The 20986-nt window shown below is 39.6% G+C and overlaps 1 protein-coding gene across 1 annotated transcript in view; it reads right to left on the minus strand.

The window, feature by feature from the left end:
- LGR4 (leucine rich repeat containing G protein-coupled receptor 4) overlaps positions 1 to 20986 on the minus strand; it is a 78502-nt gene that overhangs the window by 7486 nt on the left and 50030 nt on the right. Inside the window, exons 4-15 of the mRNA XM_069857466.1 lie at positions 19961 to 20032; positions 9031 to 9246; positions 8299 to 8370; positions 6356 to 6424; positions 5686 to 5757; positions 5528 to 5599; positions 4849 to 4917; positions 4361 to 4432; positions 3137 to 3202; positions 2024 to 2095; positions 1198 to 1269; positions 787 to 912 (exon numbers count right to left, since the gene is read on the minus strand). Coding sequence (XP_069713567.1) covers positions 787 to 912; positions 1198 to 1269; positions 2024 to 2095; positions 3137 to 3202; positions 4361 to 4432; positions 4849 to 4917; positions 5528 to 5599; positions 5686 to 5757; positions 6356 to 6424; positions 8299 to 8370; positions 9031 to 9246; positions 19961 to 20032 — 1050 coding nt within the window. The remainder of the gene's footprint in view (positions 1 to 786; positions 913 to 1197; positions 1270 to 2023; positions 2096 to 3136; positions 3203 to 4360; positions 4433 to 4848; positions 4918 to 5527; positions 5600 to 5685; positions 5758 to 6355; positions 6425 to 8298; positions 8371 to 9030; positions 9247 to 19960; positions 20033 to 20986) is intronic.

The raw sequence follows: 20986 nt of genomic DNA on the forward strand, positions 1-20986 counted from the left end.
TACAGCTGCGTAGTTTTAAAAAATCCACATAAACAATAAGATAATAGCAGAACAGAAGCTAGTTTTTCTGACGCAAGGCTACATCATCATCTATCTGCAGTGTTGTTCTTGAATTCTGTTCTCCTAAGTCTCCTAAAAACCAATCTGCTGTTTCCACAGGACTGTTGAGGTCTGTCTGACACAGATTCCTTTGCTGGCCTTAGACAAATTAACAGTATCTTCCTCCATTTTTTCCATCAGACAATATGGGAAACAATTTCTAACTGCTTCTTGAGGACTGAAATAGTCACATGCAGGAAAGATCTTTGAAAATACAAAGCAGTTTATCACTGTCTGATCCACTTCCCACTGAAATCAGTACCAGGCTTCTATTTAAATGATTACTGTTACTCTTATCATTTGCCTCCAAGAATAAACAGCACATGTATAAAGTGTGGTGATAATGGAATCAGACACCTGCTCCCGTCTTCCTCACACTGAAAGACAGATGTGCTCAGTGCCATAACAAGTGGAATCTACCAAAACCACTACTCAAAAAGTCAGATGATCTCTGCCCGAGAAGTGGTGGAGGAAAAATATAAAAGGTTCCAAGAAAATTGTCTGCAAGTGGCTTCTACACCAGAATAGTCAGATGCCCTTTCAGATATGCCAATATTAAGGCCCTACAGGACTCCAAGGGCCGGATTATTGGTCATGAGCATTATCTAAATTGGCTTCATTTACTCATATGTTCCTTGTTACTGTCAAAGTAATTTAAGTGCTCTGTAGCACTATTTACCAACTTACCGGAGCTTTGCGAAGTTCTTTGCTGCCAAAGCTTCTTTCAACTCTGAGTTGCCTGCAAGTTTAAGCTGATTCAGTCCACTCAGTCCTTCAGTTGGAACTGAAGTGAGTTCATTGAAACTTAGGTCTCTGAAATGTGAATATTAAGACAACGTTACAACTAGGTAAGTTTGAAGCTCCTACAATGTACACTTCATTGGAGTAGGAAGGCTTTTTGCAGTCTCGCACTGAGGTCTGGCAAATGCATGCACTTTCAAGAAGTCTGCCCTGCATGCATTCAACTCATAAGGGGTTTCGTGATTCACAGAGATAAAACATTCAACAGGCAAATACCACTTTTAAGCTAAAAAAAATTACTGCCTCAGCAGTTTAATGACACAGAGAGCAGGTTGCCGCAGCGAATAGCCTACTTACAGGTTAACTATAGCTCCAACAGTGGTGAAAGCATCCTTGTGGATCTGATGGATTCTATTTCTACTGAGGTCGCTGCAATGAATGTCAAATGAGATTACTTTAGCAGTTTTGTCAAAACTTTGTAACAGCCACTGTACTGAGAAAGAAAGCTAAGGTGACAAATACATGATGCCTTTGACAGAAAAATCAAACAACCTTCCAATTTCCCCTCTCTCCCCAGTCATCCAGTATTCCCAGGATGACAATGCCAGGACAATTCCTTCAGAGACAACTACATCTGCGGCAGGGCACATCAGCAGGGTTAGGAGGAAGACAATAAAGGAACAGGTAGAAGGGCATCTACTTTGTTGGATTTCAAAATCCAGTTCCAGCTGGACCACCATGACTTACGTTATGAGATTCCCTTTTAAAACACCTGTCAATTTCTGAAATTATCAGAAAAAAAATCCAGTGTTCCTATACAATCTTTATATAGCTAGAAAGGGAAGGGGATAATCTTGTCAACTGGTCTGCTCCTCTTGCAGAAAACAAACAAGAGCTCTCCAATAAATAGTATCTAATGCAAATAGTAGACTACCAAAAAAATCCAACTTTTTTATTTCCATACATATATATATATATATAAAAATATCTTCATAGGCTAGAAAAACAAAATGGAGAACAGAAAGAATGGGACTGAAACTGATTGCTGCTAGTATGTCTTATATATGGTGTGCTTCACCTTAGCATCCAGCATACCTGGCCTTTTGCTGTCAATCAGATTTGTTATAACACACTCTGACAGACTGTTTTACTCTTCTAATGATAAACGATAATGTACACTTACAGGATTCGAAGGGAAGACAGTCCTTGAAAGGTACCCTCTGTGATTTCATGGATTTGATTATGCTGTAAGGAACTGCAAAGTAAAGAGGCAGAAACAGAACTTTATTGGCAAACTGGGCTGACTTCAGTGCCTGCTAATACATAGATTTAGCCCTACCAATGGTCAATTTTTTCTTGTCTCTCCTTCTAGGCTAACGGTTTGGGTATCTACTCTGCACTTCACATTAGCCATGTGAATACAACACCTACCCAATCCTATTTACAACTGATTTTGATTTAGAAGAGACTGTTAAGGGAGGGTAGAATGCTGTCCATGCTCAAAGTAACACTTTGTGAACTTTGAAGAGTCACACTGAGATTCAAAACAAATCTAATGAATTCTGCAGAGAATCTTTAGGCACATTCTAACCCTGAGTGCACTTTCTGTTCCTGAAATACAGATTTATGAAAGGCAAGAGTTGAGAAAGGCTTTCAGAGCTAATAAGCAAACTACCCTTCCAGTTCCTAAGGTCCCTTTTTACAATGAGCCTGAAGATGTCAAGAATATAGCAGCAAAGAAGCGAGAAGTCTATTAGTCGCCCCACTCTGGTTAAAGGGAAAGAAGATCAAGTGCAGCAGAGATAGAAGGAGAAGGAGGAACGCGTGCAGGCAGAAAGGTTGTGTAGGGTCTGGAAATTCAGCTTAAGAAGCTTTAAAGCAATAGGGTAAGGAAAAACAAAGGTGGGGTTTGAATGCATCTTACAGGTACTACAGAAAAAAACATTTTACACAAGCATAGGTTGAGGCAAACTGAAGAAACATGGAAGAGCTAAGAGGCAGGAGGAACATATAAATGCTCATTTCATTTTTGTGTATAGTAATACCACTATGAAACGCAGGATTAAGGTGTCCTTAATTTTTTTTTGTGTCACAGGAACAATTAAACTTCAGCTAACTGAGGAAAGCAAAGGGGGTTAATTCTCTGACTAGTACACTCCACAAGACTTGGTCCTATTACATCTCTCTGGCCTTAATCTTAAAACTGCACTTAAGACCAAAGGTGAAGCAAAGAAGTTTCTAGAAACTTGGACTCAGCATACTAAGGAGGTAATAAACAACACGTATTTCTACTTACATTTCTTCCAAGGACTGGCAGCCCTTAAAACTTGGAAGGTCCTTTATATTGTTGTAAGACAAGTCCCTTCAAAACAGAAAATGAGAGAAAAGTGATTAGTGCAACTCTCTTCTATTTAAAACATTTCATCATTTGTAACCATCAAATGGATTGGCAGAAAAATCTTTATGTTAGTAACATTCTGTGGAAGAACTAAGGGCAGTTTAGAGAAAATCACGAGGGGAATCACAAGCGTGATCTCTCCACAGCCATCCTAACTGGCCCCACTATGCATTTGATTATACGAACATACACACCTAATAACACAGAAAGACATAACTGCAGTATCAAGCTTGCAACAGTCAGCAAATAGCAGACATAAGGCTGTCTATGCAACTCTGCAAGATGGTGATTCATTCCCTTTTATTCACTCTATTCATGCAATCCTTTTAAAAACTACATTTCTGTACCTCTCCTCCTTTTTGTCTCTGAATTTGGTGAGCAATTTTATTTAGGAGATAAGCACATTAGAAGCTTGCAAATGATTTTCAAATTTCTGTTCAAAAGATAAACTGATATTTGAAAATAAATCCTACCATGTCATTCTGTTCCCCTAGTTTTAATTCTATAAAACAGAAGATACTTTTCTTCTCCATTTTTCAGTACTTGCTTTTGTTCCAGATTTTCCTGCATGTATCCTTTGTAAGCATGGCTTTGCCTCTCCTCTTAATGGTTTCATTTGCCAGTTTGCACTTCTTTTTTGCACTTAATACATCCTTACTGCTTTTTCCATCTTGCTCTTTTGTATTACTATCCCCTTCCTAATCTTCATCTCCATTTCTCTCAGTTCCTAATGATTTCTACTGTGTTCCCAAACACAGGAAGTCGTCAAAGCCCTATAACTAAACTCTTCGCTTAACGTCTGAATGTAGGTGTTTACTGTTGTGTTAAGAACGAACGGTGGCAGAGTGAATTTGAAGATGGAAGACTGCTCAGCAGCACCACCTTACACATCTTTTATAACATATAAAAGAAACACATTGCATAAAGAGGACCCTGTTTCAGGAATGAGTTCATTACATGAACTTTGCCATGAGTCTTGATATGAAGAATGAAGAAACCAGAATCAGTTTTCCAGCATTGATAAAGCTACTAGGATAAAAGCAAGTCTTTTGCTTTAAATTAGCTTTCAATTTATTTTGAAACATTTTGATGCAGATGAAGGAGCACAATATGTATACTTACAAAGTCCGAAGAACCTTTTGCTCTTGGCATAAATTAACAGGAATACTGCTTATCTTGGTCCCTGTTAGAGTTCTGTGGAAGAAAAAATACGTAAATGTTTGCATTGTTGATGGTAGATGGCACAACAAGCATAGGTTAGAGCAGGAGGAGGATGGTGTCACAGATATTGGAGTGTTGGATCCACCCACCAGCATTTTTTTGTTTGTTTGTTTGTCTTTTTGGAAAAGGACAACTTTGCTGCTTTTCAGGTCTGTGAGTGCGAGGTTAGTATCACTGGCCTTTTCATAGGCTGCTGTCAGCTCCCCCTTTTAAAAACAGATTTAAGGGGCTCTCAGGTATCACAGTAAGGAAAGCTATACAATTACAGTTATTGACAGGAAGAGAACATGCATCCAGTTGCTCTCCAAATCTACTAATCATATTTTAATCAGTTCACAAGAGGCAAAACCAAGAAATAATTGAAAATCAGTTCTGTAGGAGATACTTACAAACTCTCTAGATTAACGGTTCCTGTCAAATTAGGGAACCACTGCACCATGCTGGCACCCCGAATGACCCTAAAAAAAATCCCCATAAAAATCAGCTGTATTATGCAAACAATTGTGACATTCAGTCCTGCTTAGATATTTTCATTAAGATGTTCTAAACACACTTACTGCTTTTGTTTACATTTTTTACATGAAAACAGTCTTTTCACTGCTTTCTCTATGAGTGATTTGCTTAATAAATTACTCCTCTATTAGCAAAAGAACTCTTAGGTAGCTTGTAGTTAATTTTGAAGTCTCACTGCATTTTGTTTCCTCGTCACCCCCAGAACTGCTCTCTTTTGAGAGCATGCATGCACTAACCTGCCAAACATTCTCACAACGCACGTCGCTGTTCAAGAACCACCAAGGACAAAATGCAGTTTGTTTAAGTAAGAACCTGAGCATTTGGCCTGAGGTTATGTCTTATGCAAGGTAATGAAGATTCTGAAGAAAAGGTTGTTGAGCGTATTTACTAGAGCTCCTTAATAAACTGGATATTCCCAACAATAACAATGTTTATTAAAGCTTACTGCAAAAAAATTACAAGGCAAGAGGCAGTCAAAAAACTTAGTTATTTTGAGTTCTTAGCCTCAGCATTTCATATCCATTTATTGTACTACATAGTTGAGAGGATACTTACAGGGAATGCAGATCCGAAAGATTCTGAAATGCCGAGTTCCCCACAAAAGACAAAGGATTATCATACAAGTGTCTGGGAAATGAAAAACACATTTCAATCGCTGTTCTTACAGTCCCTGTCTGCTAAAGACTCAAAACAGATGCACGAAAATTACTTACATCGTTCTTAGAAGGGGGTTTCCTGCAAATGCACCATCAGGAATTATGGAAATGTAGTTACTGTGAAATCCCCTAAAGATATTGGCCACAAAGAAAAGCAACATTTGTAAGATATACTGCCAGTAGATTCAACCAATAGTCATTTTATTCACACCTACTCAATTTCCAATCCTGCCAAAAATGGGATTGTAGCTAAGTAACGATTAAGTCAAACTGTAAGAATAACTTTGAAGGTATTTCTGTTTACTGCACATCAGCTAAAGTGGAAATATTTCATTAGGAAGAAACTCTTCTGTCCAAAACACGATCCTGCGCTTTCCTTCTTCTCCCTCCCCTCTTAAGGAGGGGACAAGGAAAACGTGTGATCGGCGAATACTTAATTCTGCTACTGGAGGCAAAAACCAGCTCATGATTAAGATCTATGCTAATGGTTCTCCTGAATAAATAGCTTGCTTATATAACCCAAAATTATTTTCAATAGATTCCCTCTCTAGCTGATGACTATATTTTCCTTTAATTACAGCATTACTTAGCATAGCTTAATCTGATCAAGGCTGCTGCATAATGAGACAAGCATTCTTAAATCCAGGAATTTCTTTTCTCTATTTACAGAAAGGAGAAAGACAACTGCTGAAAAAGTATAATAAGTAATACAATAAGTAATACTCACAACTCCTTTAGATTTGGGAGTGCTTTTATAGCTTCAGGGAACTCTACCATGTTATTATAATTTAAATCCCTAGAAGAAACAAAGCAGGAGAATTATAAAATTCTTAACACAGATCATGAATCGTTAAAATAATTTTTAGCTAACACAATTCAATGAAAGTAAAACGTTCTCAAAACAACTTTAACTAGACCATAGAAGAACTTCATTTTTAACTTAGATTTACTCTTCTGATGTTTTACATGCCTTATAACCAGCTAATAACTTAGGTAGGAAATTATTATCCAGAGGATTATTCATATTACCTCCAACAACATTTCCTTACAGCGAAGCTCAGTATTTTTCAACACCTCACAGATTTTTCTTCAGCAGAATTTACATGGAAATGAACTAAGATTTCACAGGTTTTCTTTTTTTTTTAAAAAGTAGGTATAAATGACTACTCTTCAGTAGCTTACTCAGAAAAATTTTCTTTCCGGTTTTATAAACTAAACAGTAAATAAGCCATTAGGTAATAGCAGATCTTGTGGCAAACACAATTATGAATACTGAACAGAAGCAGGGGCAAATCTCATCACGCTGAGTGAGCACATATTGGTGACAGGGATCTGTTGAAATCTCAGTTAACCTATCACCCTGCTAACAGTAACACCAGGACCAGGTACAGTCTCTTTCCGCAGAACCAATTCCTTACAAGAGAGTAAAACATTTTGAGTCTTACATAGAATCATAGAATCATCAGGTTGGAAGAGACCCACTGGATCATCGAGTCCAACCATTCCTATCAAACACTAAACCATGCCCCTTAGCACCTCGTCCACCCATGCCTTAAACACCTCCAGGGACAGCATCTAATTATGACTTAATTGAGGTTCTAAGCGCATGACATGGCAGCTGTAGTAAGCAGCATTCCTGGATTCATCCAAACTCCTCATGCTAACAGAGACTGTCACTGGTCTGCCCTCATCCTCCTTAATTTGTTTTATTTATTTAGCATTTTCCCAAGCATAACAAAATGCACTGCTAAAGGAGATAACGCTTATTACACATTTGCTGAGTGAGCTGAAGGGAAATGAGGAACATCACCCAAGCGGCTGAAGGCCAGTTATTGCCAAGAAGGCAACTCTGTAGGTTGAGGAGCACTGTGGAGCTACAATTTGCCCACTATGGGCACCCAGTTCTCAGCAGAGTATGAGTTTTAAGCAGGAACAACAGACATGGGGCAAAGGGAAGATGATGCTTCCTGTCCCTATCGCATTTCTGTCCAAAGGAACATAAGGCTTACTGTTTCAGCTAAACCACTCCATCACTTTACTGTTTGCCAGTATTTGAAGTGAACTCAGATCAAACTCTTGTACAAGAGGCTGGGAATCATGAACTGAGCTGTTTTCTACCAGCCTGCAGAGGAAGGGTTTAAGAGTTGCAGGGACGCATGAGTGATAGCCTTCTTGGCAGGCTGTGGTGCCCAGGCCACTGATGCAGGAGTGGCAAACAATCAGCCCACTGCGGCCCTCTGACAAACCGCCTGCTGTCACGCAACAGTTTTGGCACTGTATTTTAAATATGCTTAATCCTACAGTAAATCTGAGAAACAAATATTTGCCCTTTATCCACATCCACAGGGCCACTCAAACATTTCTGATATATCCACCTGACTTAGTAAAGTGCAATGCAAAGACACACCAGCTAGATCAGGGCTGGGAATACTACAGTCACATCAGCCAGCATGACACTTCACTCAAGCTAATATTTACCTGCTTCTCAACACAGTTAATTACTTCTGGTGGAGCCTTCAGTTCTGAAACCTGAGCTGGACCTAACGGTCAGTGTTATGTGTTGTGCACATGCCTTATTTGCAAAGTATTCACCGTATCAGTAGAGTAACCTGGATTAAGCTGGGAATGAGACAAATGCTGAATGAAAATTATTTTAAGAAGCATACTTACAAGGTTTCAAGGTTGTCTAATCCATCAAAACAGTGTTTTCCTATAGTTTTTATTTTATTATTATGAAGATGTCTACAAAACAAAACAAGTATGAAAATATGTGAATGATCTCATGTAAGTCAACAAATCAGTAGATAGTTCTATGAAATCAAGTCAGTTAAATGGTTTAGAAAAAATCGCATGGGGTAGATGATGCAAAACATGGTCTTTCACTTCCAGACATAAATATTTCATCCTCATATGGGAACAGAACAGATTACCCACAGTCAAGACAACTGATTTTAAGCCTTTACTCACTATCCAGACGTGTCATAAAAAATACAATTTAAATATATAAATCAAGCTTTTTTTTCCATATTAATCCTCAAAGATACTTAAGACTACACAGAAGCAGGTCTAGGAGATAATATTTTCTTCTTTCAGAATCTCTGAAAGCTTTCTCTGACAACCATTGGTCTGAAATATTCATTACTAAAATGAGATGTCAGGAGAACACATAGCAGTCTCAATACCTGTAGTTGCTTGACTTTCTGTTTAGGAGAAAGTCTGTAGCAAACCCTCAGCAGGTTGTGTAGCACACATGGTATCATCTCGTACTGGCAGTATAGGCTGTTCCTAGACAACTGAGCTAAAACATGGCAAAAAAACACCTTCAGCACCATCCTAGATTAATCAAACTATAACTGAGGAGAGAATCAAAGCGACCTATGAAATATAGTTGCAAATACTCACAGAACAACAAGACTTGAAAGGTTTGTAAACGCATAGTCAGGAATGTGTGTTATTTTGTTGAGAGCCAGCGTCAACGCTTGCAGAGAGGGGAGATTGCTGAGTGGGAGGATAGGAACTTCTGTCAAACTGTTGTCATCCAACCACAGGTGACGCAACTGCACCAGACCCTCAAAACTGTCTTCTGGGATGGCAGTAATATGATTAGCATCTAAACGCCTACAATAAAACAGAAAGAATTCACAAATAAGTAAAATTATCAATTATAGTCCTATTATTCCTGAATATTTTTTACGCTTAAATGTTTCACTCAAATAACTTAATATCAGAAAGTTTGAATGTTTACTGACTGATGCATGAACACCTTTTCAAGGCAAATTAAAAGTCACTAAAACAAAGCCTCAAAAACTTTTTCTTCTCAGACTTTTTTAATAAAGCATCAACTACTTCCTATGCTTATAATCAGCTTAGAATGAATTGGTAACTAGATAAACACCTCTCCCCCCCAAATCCCTCAGCTACAAAAACCGGAATAAATTGTTAAAATGGTAGCTTGATATTGTACATCTCCTCATCTGAACTGCTTACACCACCTAGTTCCTCATATGAACTAGCTACACCACTGATAGCATTGTATACTGTTGTATGTTTTGTTTTGTGCTACTGCAATAGACCTTAAGAGACAACTTTAGAGAATAGGGTGATTAAAACCAGTTATCTAACAGTCAGAGTTAGGAATTATCCTGGAAAGTAGAACACTGTCATCAGTTAAAACTGAAAAATACCCTTCACACCGACACTAGATCCTTTCTAGCACGCTCCACAAAATAAATGCAAAATAGCACATGAGTACTGTTGGCTATTGTGTATTATTGGATTTGCCATCACAGTTCCCCACCAAATGAACTCCAGTCACTCACATTAGCAGTAGTAATAAGCGTGAACAGCAATTTAAGTATCTTTCACGAAGAATGGCAAACCACTTGTGACAATTAGCTCTACTACAGTTACCAAATGACCTATAGCTATAGGGTTTCACCACTTCTTCACACTGCAAAACACCAGAAAAAAAGAACACCGCACCTGGAAACCTAGGAAGCTACAATGCACGTCCTCAGCCTCAACTCCAAACGTGAAGCCCTGACAAGGAGAGGCGCAGGTGTTACTGTCAGAGTCTCACCCGGAATCCTTATCCATGACAACTGGCAAACCTGATACTGCAACTCCCTGTTTCATGGTTTTGGCAGAAACAGCAGAAATTCTTATGAAAAATGACACGTACTTCTTCCTCATTCAAAATGCCCTTAAATAATTTGTTTTTTTCCACCTTCGTACACTTGCAGTGTAGTTATGTGGATAGTTACATTGCCAATGAGGGCAGGCAAGAGACACAGATGGGGACCAGTTCAAGTTTGTCTACACTGTACCATGGAACCAGATGCACTGAGGCCAAAAGTGGAAAACCATCCATACTAAAAGTTTGAGCTTGGATTTACAGAGATGGAAGCCCCAGGAATGGGCAGCTGCAAGCGATGATCCAGGAAGCAGCAAAACTGTTAATGAAGTGCTATTCTTTATAAGGCAATGAGAAGAAAAGTCAGCAGTGATAGCCCCCAAGAAGGAAAAAATGGACTTGGAACAGATCCAAGCCAGCATAGGGCTGAGAGCAACAAGTGATATTTGACTGTCCTCTGACCTAGAGGCTGTCTTCCCTAGGTCAACACACAGTTGAACTGTGGTGACTTTGCTGCAAACACAGAAGGAAACACCTTGCATAACAGCTTTGAGATGACCAGTGTACCAGCTGTAGTAGATATGCTGCTGTCTGGGGCAACAAAACACCTATAAGCATCTCCATTAGCATCGATGTTCATTTTGATACAAATCAGCACAGGTTTTGACTTATATTAAATATTCACTGTTTTTCTAAAGCCACAATCAGACCTCATCTTGAAAGTCTGATTGGGTTAGTTTAAGAAGTCATTGCCTCCAGCCATTCATCCCACCCCTCTCTGGGCCAGCAGACTGGACCAAGTGACAGCACAACATTTGTCCCCAGGCACAGCTTAAATAGTAGTGAAAATGCTGCTGAACCCAACATTTAAAGGACATGCTGAATTCTAAAGAAGACTAAAAGCTTGATCAAGAATTAATGCACTTAATCCACTTCTGTGAAAGACAGTTTTGCTGTTGTGATGCACATGGTTTAACTATTTCAAATTATTAGGAGTCAGCAGCTGAACTTAAATGTAACAAAAAGTCAAAAAAATACATCAAATTAAGTGACAAGTGCACAATTCAAGGGGGAACTTACAAAACTGTCTGCAATCAAAGGCTCTCTCCTAAGACGAGGCAGGTGCCGTTAGCTCTAAAGCTACAGATCAAAGAGCTAATTCCTATGGTTCATATACTGGCATCCCCTTATCATTTGCCCCATGGTCTGACAGGTGTGTACGCTATTTTATTTGAATGCTTTTAGGCTGCACTCAGACTAGAACGTTTAAGAGAAACTGAATGTCTGATAATAATAAAGAAAAAAATAAGGGGGGAGGGAGAACAGGAGGAAAAATGCCTGCGGCTCTGCTTCAGATAAAAAAAAAAACAAAACTAGAAATTACCTGTCTTTCTTCTCACTCCTAAATTCACACACCTCCGTGAAGATCAAAGGAATGATTTTCCAGTGGAATAAACATATCTGAGTCTCCTTTTCAACTGATTTCTCCCTGCCTCCCTTCTGCCCTTTTTGTCTCCCCTCCAAGAGAAGCAGTGTGCTCGAGAGGCAGTCTTCAGTCCTTGAGACTACTTGTCTACAGCCGTGTTTGTATTTTCATTGTGCTCTTTGCTAAATTCCATTTACTCCAGTTTGGAAAACAAAAACACACAAGGCCTGCTCCTCCTCTCCCACAGTTAAAGCAGAAGATGATCAGAGGAAGGATGTACGCATGCAACACACAAGTTGAACTCTCAGCCAGCAAGAGCAAAGAGGTTCATGGAGATGATGGACACTTCAATCCTAGCTTGCTTTGCCAAGACCTTCAGCACAAACATCTCCGGTACCCAGCTAACGCTGCATCTTAAAGTGATGGCTCCCCACAGCCATCCAAGTCTGTCATGTTCATCTCCTGCCCACAGCAGTAAAACTGTGTGGGGAAAGACAACCACCACTCAATGTTGTCCCTGAGCAGGGAGGTTTGGAAGGTGGAAGGGGATGCTCTTCTGGCTCTCTGTCACTTTGCAAACATTTGGAACCACCTTCACAAATGTATTAAAAGAACTGAAATTAGTGGTGTCAAATCATAAAGCCAAAGTCAAGCAGAAAGACAGGACAACTTGCTGTGATTGTTTGTGTCTCTTCACTCCCTGTTTACAACAACAACTTCCCAATCTCTGATTCTGAAGAGCCCTGTACTAAGCCAAGGCTTTCCCAGAGGCAAAAGGATATATGAATGAAATAGTTGAAAAGGACGGTTTGCCGAGAGTTTTCACTCAACTGCAGAATCATAGAATCACCAGGTTGGAAAGGACCCACTGGATCGAGTCCAACCATTCCCATCAGTCACTAAACCATACCCCTCAGCACCTCAGCACTGCATTCACAGTTTTAAAGGGAAAACTCATGATTTACAAGTGTTATAGGAACAAACAGCATCAAAAGAATTCAAGTAGGTATCATTACGATTACACAAAAAATATTTATTGGTGTTGGATTACTGTTATTAGTTGTCGTATTACAATACTTTATTTTTAACTAATTTGGCCATTTCTGTCTCATCCATGTTTTCTGTGTTCCTTCATGCCTTTTAGTGTAAGCCTGATGTGCCAGTTATTTTTTCCTCATTTTTTCTCTTCCAGTCAAAGCTTATCCACATTATTTTTAAAAACACAAAACGTAACTGAAATGCTTTTACTTAATGTGAAGTGCACATTAATGGAGTACTTTGTGGAACAACTAAAAAGCAAGCCTGAAATATTTGACAATTTCCACAAAATATGACAACTGAAGACCACATCTTTTCTTTATGATGAGATAAGAGAGCATTCACTAGCTCTGGTAAGTACCCAAAGTATAAATAATATTCTTTCCTAGGACTGAACACTTATGAAGACTGTCCTTTTCCATTAAAGTGTTAAAGATAAGACTATGTTCTTTAAATCAGAGCTTGCAGCATGCACTTAAATTCCTTAATCTTTCAGAAGCTACTCCAATTCCAGCTTCCCCATAGGCACTGGCTTGTGAGAAACCTATAGTCTATAAATTCAGAGTTCACTTGCAGAGCTGTCATCTTCACTTTTATTGCCTGTCAGGCTCGCTCCTCACACGAGCTCCAACTCCACATGAAGAAAAGTGCAGGAGGATGACAAAAACCTATATATTCAGCAGCTCTTATAGCACTATTTTACATATTGTTAATACAAGTAAAGAACATAGCAAGTTAAGGGTCTTCAAGTAATTAACTGAGCTTTAAGGAAACTGTAAAACTAATATGAACTCCTACCTCAATTTAACTGAATAAAACTTCCACATTAACACACATGCACATGACTTTTTAAAAAAATTATATAACAACATACACAAAATCCTCAGACTCCATCATATTTCAAATTTGCATAAAGCTTTTCACTACAAATGTCAGGTCCGGCCTGCCACGAGTACACCAGTAAATGGAGAGTGGCTACCTGGGAGGTGGTACCCTGCTTTATTAATACATAAACAGCGTGCGTGAGGGAGGAAGTCAGGAAAAAAAAAACCCAACTTTGATAAATTTATTCATTTCTGGAGCATTAGGAGGTCAAGAAGGGAACAAAAAAAAACCCCAAAATTACCAAATCTCCAGTGCTTCCCTGGAATTTCCCAGGAGCCAGCCAAGCCCCTTCCTCCACTGGTTTCAGAAGCATCCCTGTACCACACCAAACCTCAGCAGAAACTGCTGTGCCTAACACTTGCACAAAAGCAGGTGTTTGCCAATGAAGCGGGTACTGTTATTGGGCACAGCATCTGCTCAAAGGGTTATAAACGCTAAAAGGAAGGATACTCATGGACTCGTTTGGGACGGCCAGCAGCACTGCCTAGAGCAGGCGCCCTACAGCCCACATCCCTCATGAGGCCATCAGGGAAGCCTCCAGGATCGTGCTCACGCCTCTCCTCTAGCTGCCCGGTCCTTCCTGTGCTGCTCCTCTGGTTTATTCTTCACCAATCCTCAAAAAGATGCCAAGTGCTAGGCGACAACCCTGTCTCCCCACTGGACTGGGACAAAGGAAAGGCAGGGCAGAGCATCCCTTGGCCACGGGTGTAGGGTCACACCTGCAGCATTGAGTGATCCAAGCCGGTGTGGATGAAGCAGGAACACAAAGGGGAGAGCTGGGCACAAAGCTCAGTACAAGGAGAAAAACTATCCTGTCTTTTGCTCTCAACCTGTAGTCTCTCCAGGCACAGCGTGGTCAACCCCTGCTCTCCTGGGACAAACCACTGATATGGCCAGTGGCCATCGCTGTAGATGTTCCCCAAGGAACCAGCCGTGCTCCTTGCTGCAAAGGTAACCTGGGTGTTGTGGATGCAAGATACATCTCATAAACATTATCTTAGTAGTAAATATTTAATATGAACACACTATCATACATTTTGTTAATATTGTTTGCCTAGGAAGAGGAGGCTGTTGCAGCTTTGTTTGCAGTTAATATTCCAGCCTCACTACATCTCCTCTGTGACCACACTCAGCCTTCCAGGCTTCAGTGACTTGGAAATTTTAACAGCCCTGTACTAATATGAAGAGTTTAATACTGATGTTAATAAAATCACTCCTAACTCTTGTGTTAAAACACTTCTGCTCAATGGCAATTGTTAAAGAACTTTGCTCTTTAAAGTGCTCCTTCAAAAACCACAAAGAAATCACTCAAATAACACTGGAGTAGATTTTTAGGTTTTGAAGTTGAGTACTGATAAGCCTGGTACCCAAGAAAGTCTGCTACAAGGCAAGGCAATAAACCCACCATGTTAACAGAGGTACTTTAAAACACTCAGCACGTTTGCTCACTGCACCAAGCGGCAGCTCTCTGTACCTTATGTGTCGAGAACATCAATACAAGGACTTGCTTTATTCAAATACAAGTCGGTATCCATACAGATAAACCCGTCCTTAAAAACTTTATAATCCAGAATCACAAAATGATCAACAGAAGGCATAAAACACACATGAAAAAAAAAAGCAGAATCAAAACAGAACTATGGGGGTTTTGATTCAAGAGTGTGCTTGCATAATCTTCTCCAAATTCAGGGATTTTCCCTACCTTTCAATATGCTTATGGTTTATGTTATGAAAATTGTTGTCACCAACGTGAACTACCACTTAAAGCTGTGTGGTTTCATTATGGCACCAGCAGAATATTTCTAGATTGTATTTGGGGTTTGGTTTTTTTAATAAACACAGTGTAACTTGATCGGTATAAGGAATCCTTCCTAAAATAAGAAAAAGCTAGAAATGCAAGGCTACAGCAGATATGAGCTATAGCAGATTTAAATTGTTGCCTGAATGACCGAAATATGCCTCCATCCTGTGTTCCCACCCTATTTCCATGTATTTTCAGCCCGCAAAGCAGAATCCTGCTCTCTTTCACTCAATCCCACACTAGGACCCGAGTCTTTCTTGCCTGGGCCAAGCTGATTCCTCCACCCAGAACATATAATCACATTCCAGTTCTGCACATTCACGCCTCCTGCCTCATCCTGCCTCAAGCTTGCAAGATAGGAAGGCAGACTGCAAAACTGGTTATGATCCTGCCGCGGAGGCTGCAAGCAGACCAGGCTTGGGAGCCAGAACTGCAACCAGGTACCACAGAACATTACTGCTGACCACAGGCATGGAGACATTTACCCTGCAGCGCAGGTGAACGCCCACACAAAGAGAAAGGCAGGAGTATCACAGTTGAGTACCACGCTGGCACAGTCCCAGTGCCCACAATTTGGGAATCTGGCATGATAATGTAGCTGCCGAACACTCCAGTATTGCCTCTGTGTGCGCTTGTTTGCACATGTGCAGGGACAGTACCTCAGCGTTTCCTGAATTACAGCTATAATAAATTGTCTCCAATACGTTAGTAGCTATTGACAAGCTTTCAAAAACAATGGGTGGATGTGATGGCAAATGCCTACTAAAATTAGCAGCAATTAGTTTTTTTGAGTTTAAATGGAACACAGCTCTCCTTCACTCTGCATGTGAAAGTGTTTGCTGAAATAACATAGCTCCAGTATTTGTCACACAGTTGAGATTGTACTTGAATATTCTGTGCTATGACTTAAAATTCACATGTAGCTGGAGTGAAGTAGAGCAATGCTAGAAGTTGCTGTACTTTACAGAACCATTTAACAAATCCCCAGATTCTGTGTCAAAGCTCAGAATAAGCAGTGTTACAAACAAAAAGTCATGGCAGTCAAATACACTTCTCATGCTGAGGTACCTAAAGAAGTGCCCCTCTGAAACAACCTCCTGGTCCCCTCCAGCTCCACATACGCTGCTGGAGCAGCACACCACTCTGCCACCTCTGGCTCTCTCCTTGACCCTTAGATCATCAATAAACGTCACCAATACCATTTCCAGATCTCAAGTACAAAGTATACCACTTCATCACCTTGTGATAAACAAAAACACACTGTTGATGCTTAGCAGCAATTAAAATGCATCAAGAGCGTTGCTTACATACGTGAAGCTCTTTGTCAGATTTTTCTGCTATCAAAAGCTACAGGCACAAGGTGGCCATCCTAATGCCCTCTGCCTCATAGTGCTTGTCCCATGGTCCCAGATACCACAGTATCTCACAATGGGAGGACACATCCTGACAGATAATCTTTTCTGAGGTGCCAGACAGTGAGTTTCCACTCACTAAGACTTTCATTTTGCAAAATTTCACCTCCATAAATAAGGGCTGTATTCTAACTCTTTCAGAGGCCAGAGCTGGGAGAATATCCAATGTAAATAGAAAATAAAGAGCTGTTGTTTAGTATGCTGAACCAGGCTGGCTACTGGCCAGCTAGAATATAAACATTAGAGATCATGAGGCTTCTGTAACCATCTTCTTTATTTCCACCCAGGTATGTTTACTGGGCTCATTAATACACACAGTGTGGCAACCGTCATCCTACGCAGCTAGAAACTGGAGCACATTAAGAGAGAAACCGGATCGTTCTACAGGACTTGCAAACCAAATGATTATCAATATACTATAAAGTTTTACGAGCAAGTAATCTGTGTCTTCAACGAGAAAAAATCCCCCTAAAGCCCATTTCAGAGCAAACTGGGAAACTGCCAAAAAAGTCAAATAGGCTATGTTTAAACTTGCAGGTTTTGGATGGAGACCATATATTATAAAGGTAGAAGCAGGTTTTCTAGCATATATTCTGCAAAGAGGTATTTGTTTTGGAAGGTCACAGAAGCTCAGGAGCTTTAAATCCATTTTTGACATAAATTCCTTTGGGGGGAGGGGGAATCACTTTTTTCCTTACCCCTCTTCCCCTCCCCTTTTAAATTAATAAAGTAGCACGCAGGCACTTACACTTCACACATAAAATTCTGAGAATCGGTCCTGCATTCCTTTGCCAGACAGAAGGTGCTCCCTACATTAGCAGGGGCTATGCATAATTACACTGTAATTTTACAAGTGATGCAATAAATTGAAAGCTTTCCTGAAATTTGTCAAAATGATAGAAACGCATTCGGGTGAAGCAAACGAATTGCACAGGAAAAATGCTTTACATTTCTCACTACGCTTCCCTCAAAATCCAATTTATTCTCAAATTGCTGCCAATTCTGACCAATTATGGCAATCTTGCAACACAGACAGATATCCCTTTCAGGAGCAGAGAGCAGGACAACCCACAGCACGATCCACACCAATGCAAGAAAATCCCTCTGAGCTTCTAGCACTGATGGCTTCCAGACTAGATTTGCCAATTGTATTTCTAACATCTATTTTGAAAACTCTAATCTCCTGTTCCTCAAAAAAAAAGAAGTAACAAGTAGCTCACTACTTATTATCTCAATTTCCTCCCTTATACCTTCCTAAAATTAATACATTTTTATCATTTGCCTACAAACAGTGAAGCTCCTCAACAGGGGAAGCTCACCATACTTTAAATTGTGACTATTATATTTTAATTGCAATGTTATGTCTAGCGATTATACAGGTTACATTACACAATAGTACAAAATGATTCCATGATTTTTCAACAACTAAAATATCTGCTTGTTTAAAATGGCTCTAGCATCATCATCTTTCCAATCACATTAAAAAAATAGACAAATTTAAAAAGGGAAAGGTGCTGGCTTAATTTATATATTCATTATTTCTCACTTCATTTTGTCCCTTTCTTTTTGCACATAAAATTATCAAACCAGCAACTGGGGATTTAATAGTTTAAACTTAAATTAGAGAACAAACACTACTGTAAATAAGTAGATAAAAAACCATGTTCATTGAAAATGAAATGGACCATTTGTAGACAATAAAAATATTTACTAAAGTAGTTTCTTTTTTGGCATCACAGAACTGCTCTAAGCCAGGAAGGAATTTTGGTTTGTTTTTTTAAATAATTACTAAAGGGTTATTCACATCATGTAATTTGAAAGATTCTTATTACAATGCACAGTATTTGAACAAAGCAGAATGTGGCCCTCAGACCAAGGCATTCCCTCTTCTTACGTGCACACTAAACCAAGCAGGTAACGTGGACATTAAATTTGCAAATGGAAACGTGCATCTGTCCTACTCTTGGATTCAAAAACCTGGATGAGTTCATGCCAGCTTGCGGCATCAAAACCCACTGCTCTTTCCTGCTAGGAGCTGCATGCTTCCCACGCTCACCACCGTGTGCAGGAGATCCTCGCTGGGAAGCAGCCCAGCAGCAGCAGATCCATGGCTGCCCTGGAAGGTGGCACATCCCTGTCCTGCGCAGACACCCTGTCCCCAGCAGGATCATCCACAGACAATCTCATTCTGCCCCCATGCTGCTTTTGTTGTGCTTTCTTCAGATGGAAAAGGCGGGAATATTCGAGCAACTATGTGAAGGTAATGGCCAAGATCCAAGTTTAGGGAATGCAGAAAGCACCTCTGCAAAGTTGCACAAGAGTCTGCAAAGCTCTTTTGCAAAACTAATTTTTTATTTCTGCCAAACTATTCCATAATCAGATGCAACAGTTGAAGAAACAGGATCTTAGGCCAGAAACCTGAATTTTGGCACAGACTGAATAGCTAATCTACACCTTCTCCCTGCAGATAAGCAGACTAGAGGGAAAATTTGGAAGCCCTTCTCCACTCCACCTCCTCAGCACAGTGATAAGGATCTACCACCTAGAGAGCTGTAACTAACTATTAAGGTCTGATTAAGAGGTTTTATAAAACATAATAAGCCATGAGATGGTATAAGCACATACGAAATATCTCATGAGCAACCAGCAATAATGGCTGAGGTGTTCATAACTGTCTGTGATTTCAACATCTTCCAGTAAAACCAATACTATGCACGTCTCAAGCAATACTCCTTCCCAGAAATCTGTTTACCTCCTCTGGATACAAAAGACTTGGGCATGATTCATTTTTGCACAACATTTTAAAACTGCTTAAACACCTTAGGACATGCAAGAAGGATGATAAATGTTGTAACTCCACCACCACCGCATTTATACAGCTATCTTGTACCTGCATTTAGGTTTTGAAAGAGTTTGCATTTGGGTCACCCTACCAAAGATGACAAATAGAATTCTTTATGAACTTCACTTGGGAAACTTTGCTCTGGTTGGAACTGCGATATCAGAAAGCCCAGGTATGCTATTACATATACATGATTATATTTCAGAACTCTACAGAATGAAGCAAAAGTCCCCAAAACGACTGAAAGTGGAACTTTTGGAGAGGAAAATAATAAAAGCAAAGTAAGAAAACTTACAAGGACTGTAAACCACTTAATCCTCTGATGGCCTCATTAGGTACAGTCTTCAGCTGATTGTTCTGCAAGGTTCTGAAAAAAATCCACTGTGTTAGCAAAGTGAAATTTGACAATAATCTTTATCAACAAAAAGGGTGACAGAAGAGCCCATGGTCCTGTTATGGTTTCACATATTTCTAGTGCACATGAAAGTATGTACAATTATCAAGACCAGATACCCAAAGGCAGCGATGAAACAAGAAAAGGGTCTGTTTCAGCTTTATTTACAACTTAATAAATTAGCTGCATTAATTTGCAGAGAACAAGCCTCTGACATAACATGCTGAAATTCCCCTGGGAACTCACTGAACAGGTTGACAACTTCACACTAGTACAAATTGCTACGATGAACGATATTTTATTATTTTCTTGTGAAATCAATGTATCCATGCTACAAAATACACAAACCTCTAATTTTTCTTAAAGCCGCATCAATACACAATGCATTAACAACTTAATTTACAAAGTGTGTTCACAACAAAGCACCTCTGGGCATAACATTAAAAAGACAAAGAAGGAAACTAGAGCCAAGCTGAATTAAGTTATACTGGGGGTTGGGGTTTTTTAAGAATTTCTCTTATGGGACAACATGTTATCGCATGATGAGTTCTTTTATAAAGAGAATATAACTAACTTGAGAATTCACGCTTTGTAAAATATTACTAGATTTTAGGACACACAGCAGAGTAAAATACAGTTGGATAAGTAAGTTAAATGTTAATTAGTATACAAGCCCCAAATTGTTTAAGAACTGCTAGAATTTCAGGCACCTCCAGTGTTAAGAAGCCCAACCACGAGACCTTTGAGACCGTTGACAGTCTCCACTCAATTTACAAAACATGATCACATACAGTACTGCAGATGGGCTGTTTCCTAATCTGTACCCTGCCTACACTGTCTGTTCATGCTTCTTTCTTTACAATCACAGGGTCCTTTTCCACCACATTTTAAAAATATTTGTTTAATTAACTATCTATTACCCTACGA

This window comes from Phaenicophaeus curvirostris, chromosome 5 (assembly GCF_032191515.1).
Source record: "Phaenicophaeus curvirostris isolate KB17595 chromosome 5, BPBGC_Pcur_1.0, whole genome shotgun sequence".
NCBI classification, from domain to species: domain Eukaryota; kingdom Metazoa; phylum Chordata; class Aves; order Cuculiformes; family Cuculidae; genus Phaenicophaeus; species Phaenicophaeus curvirostris.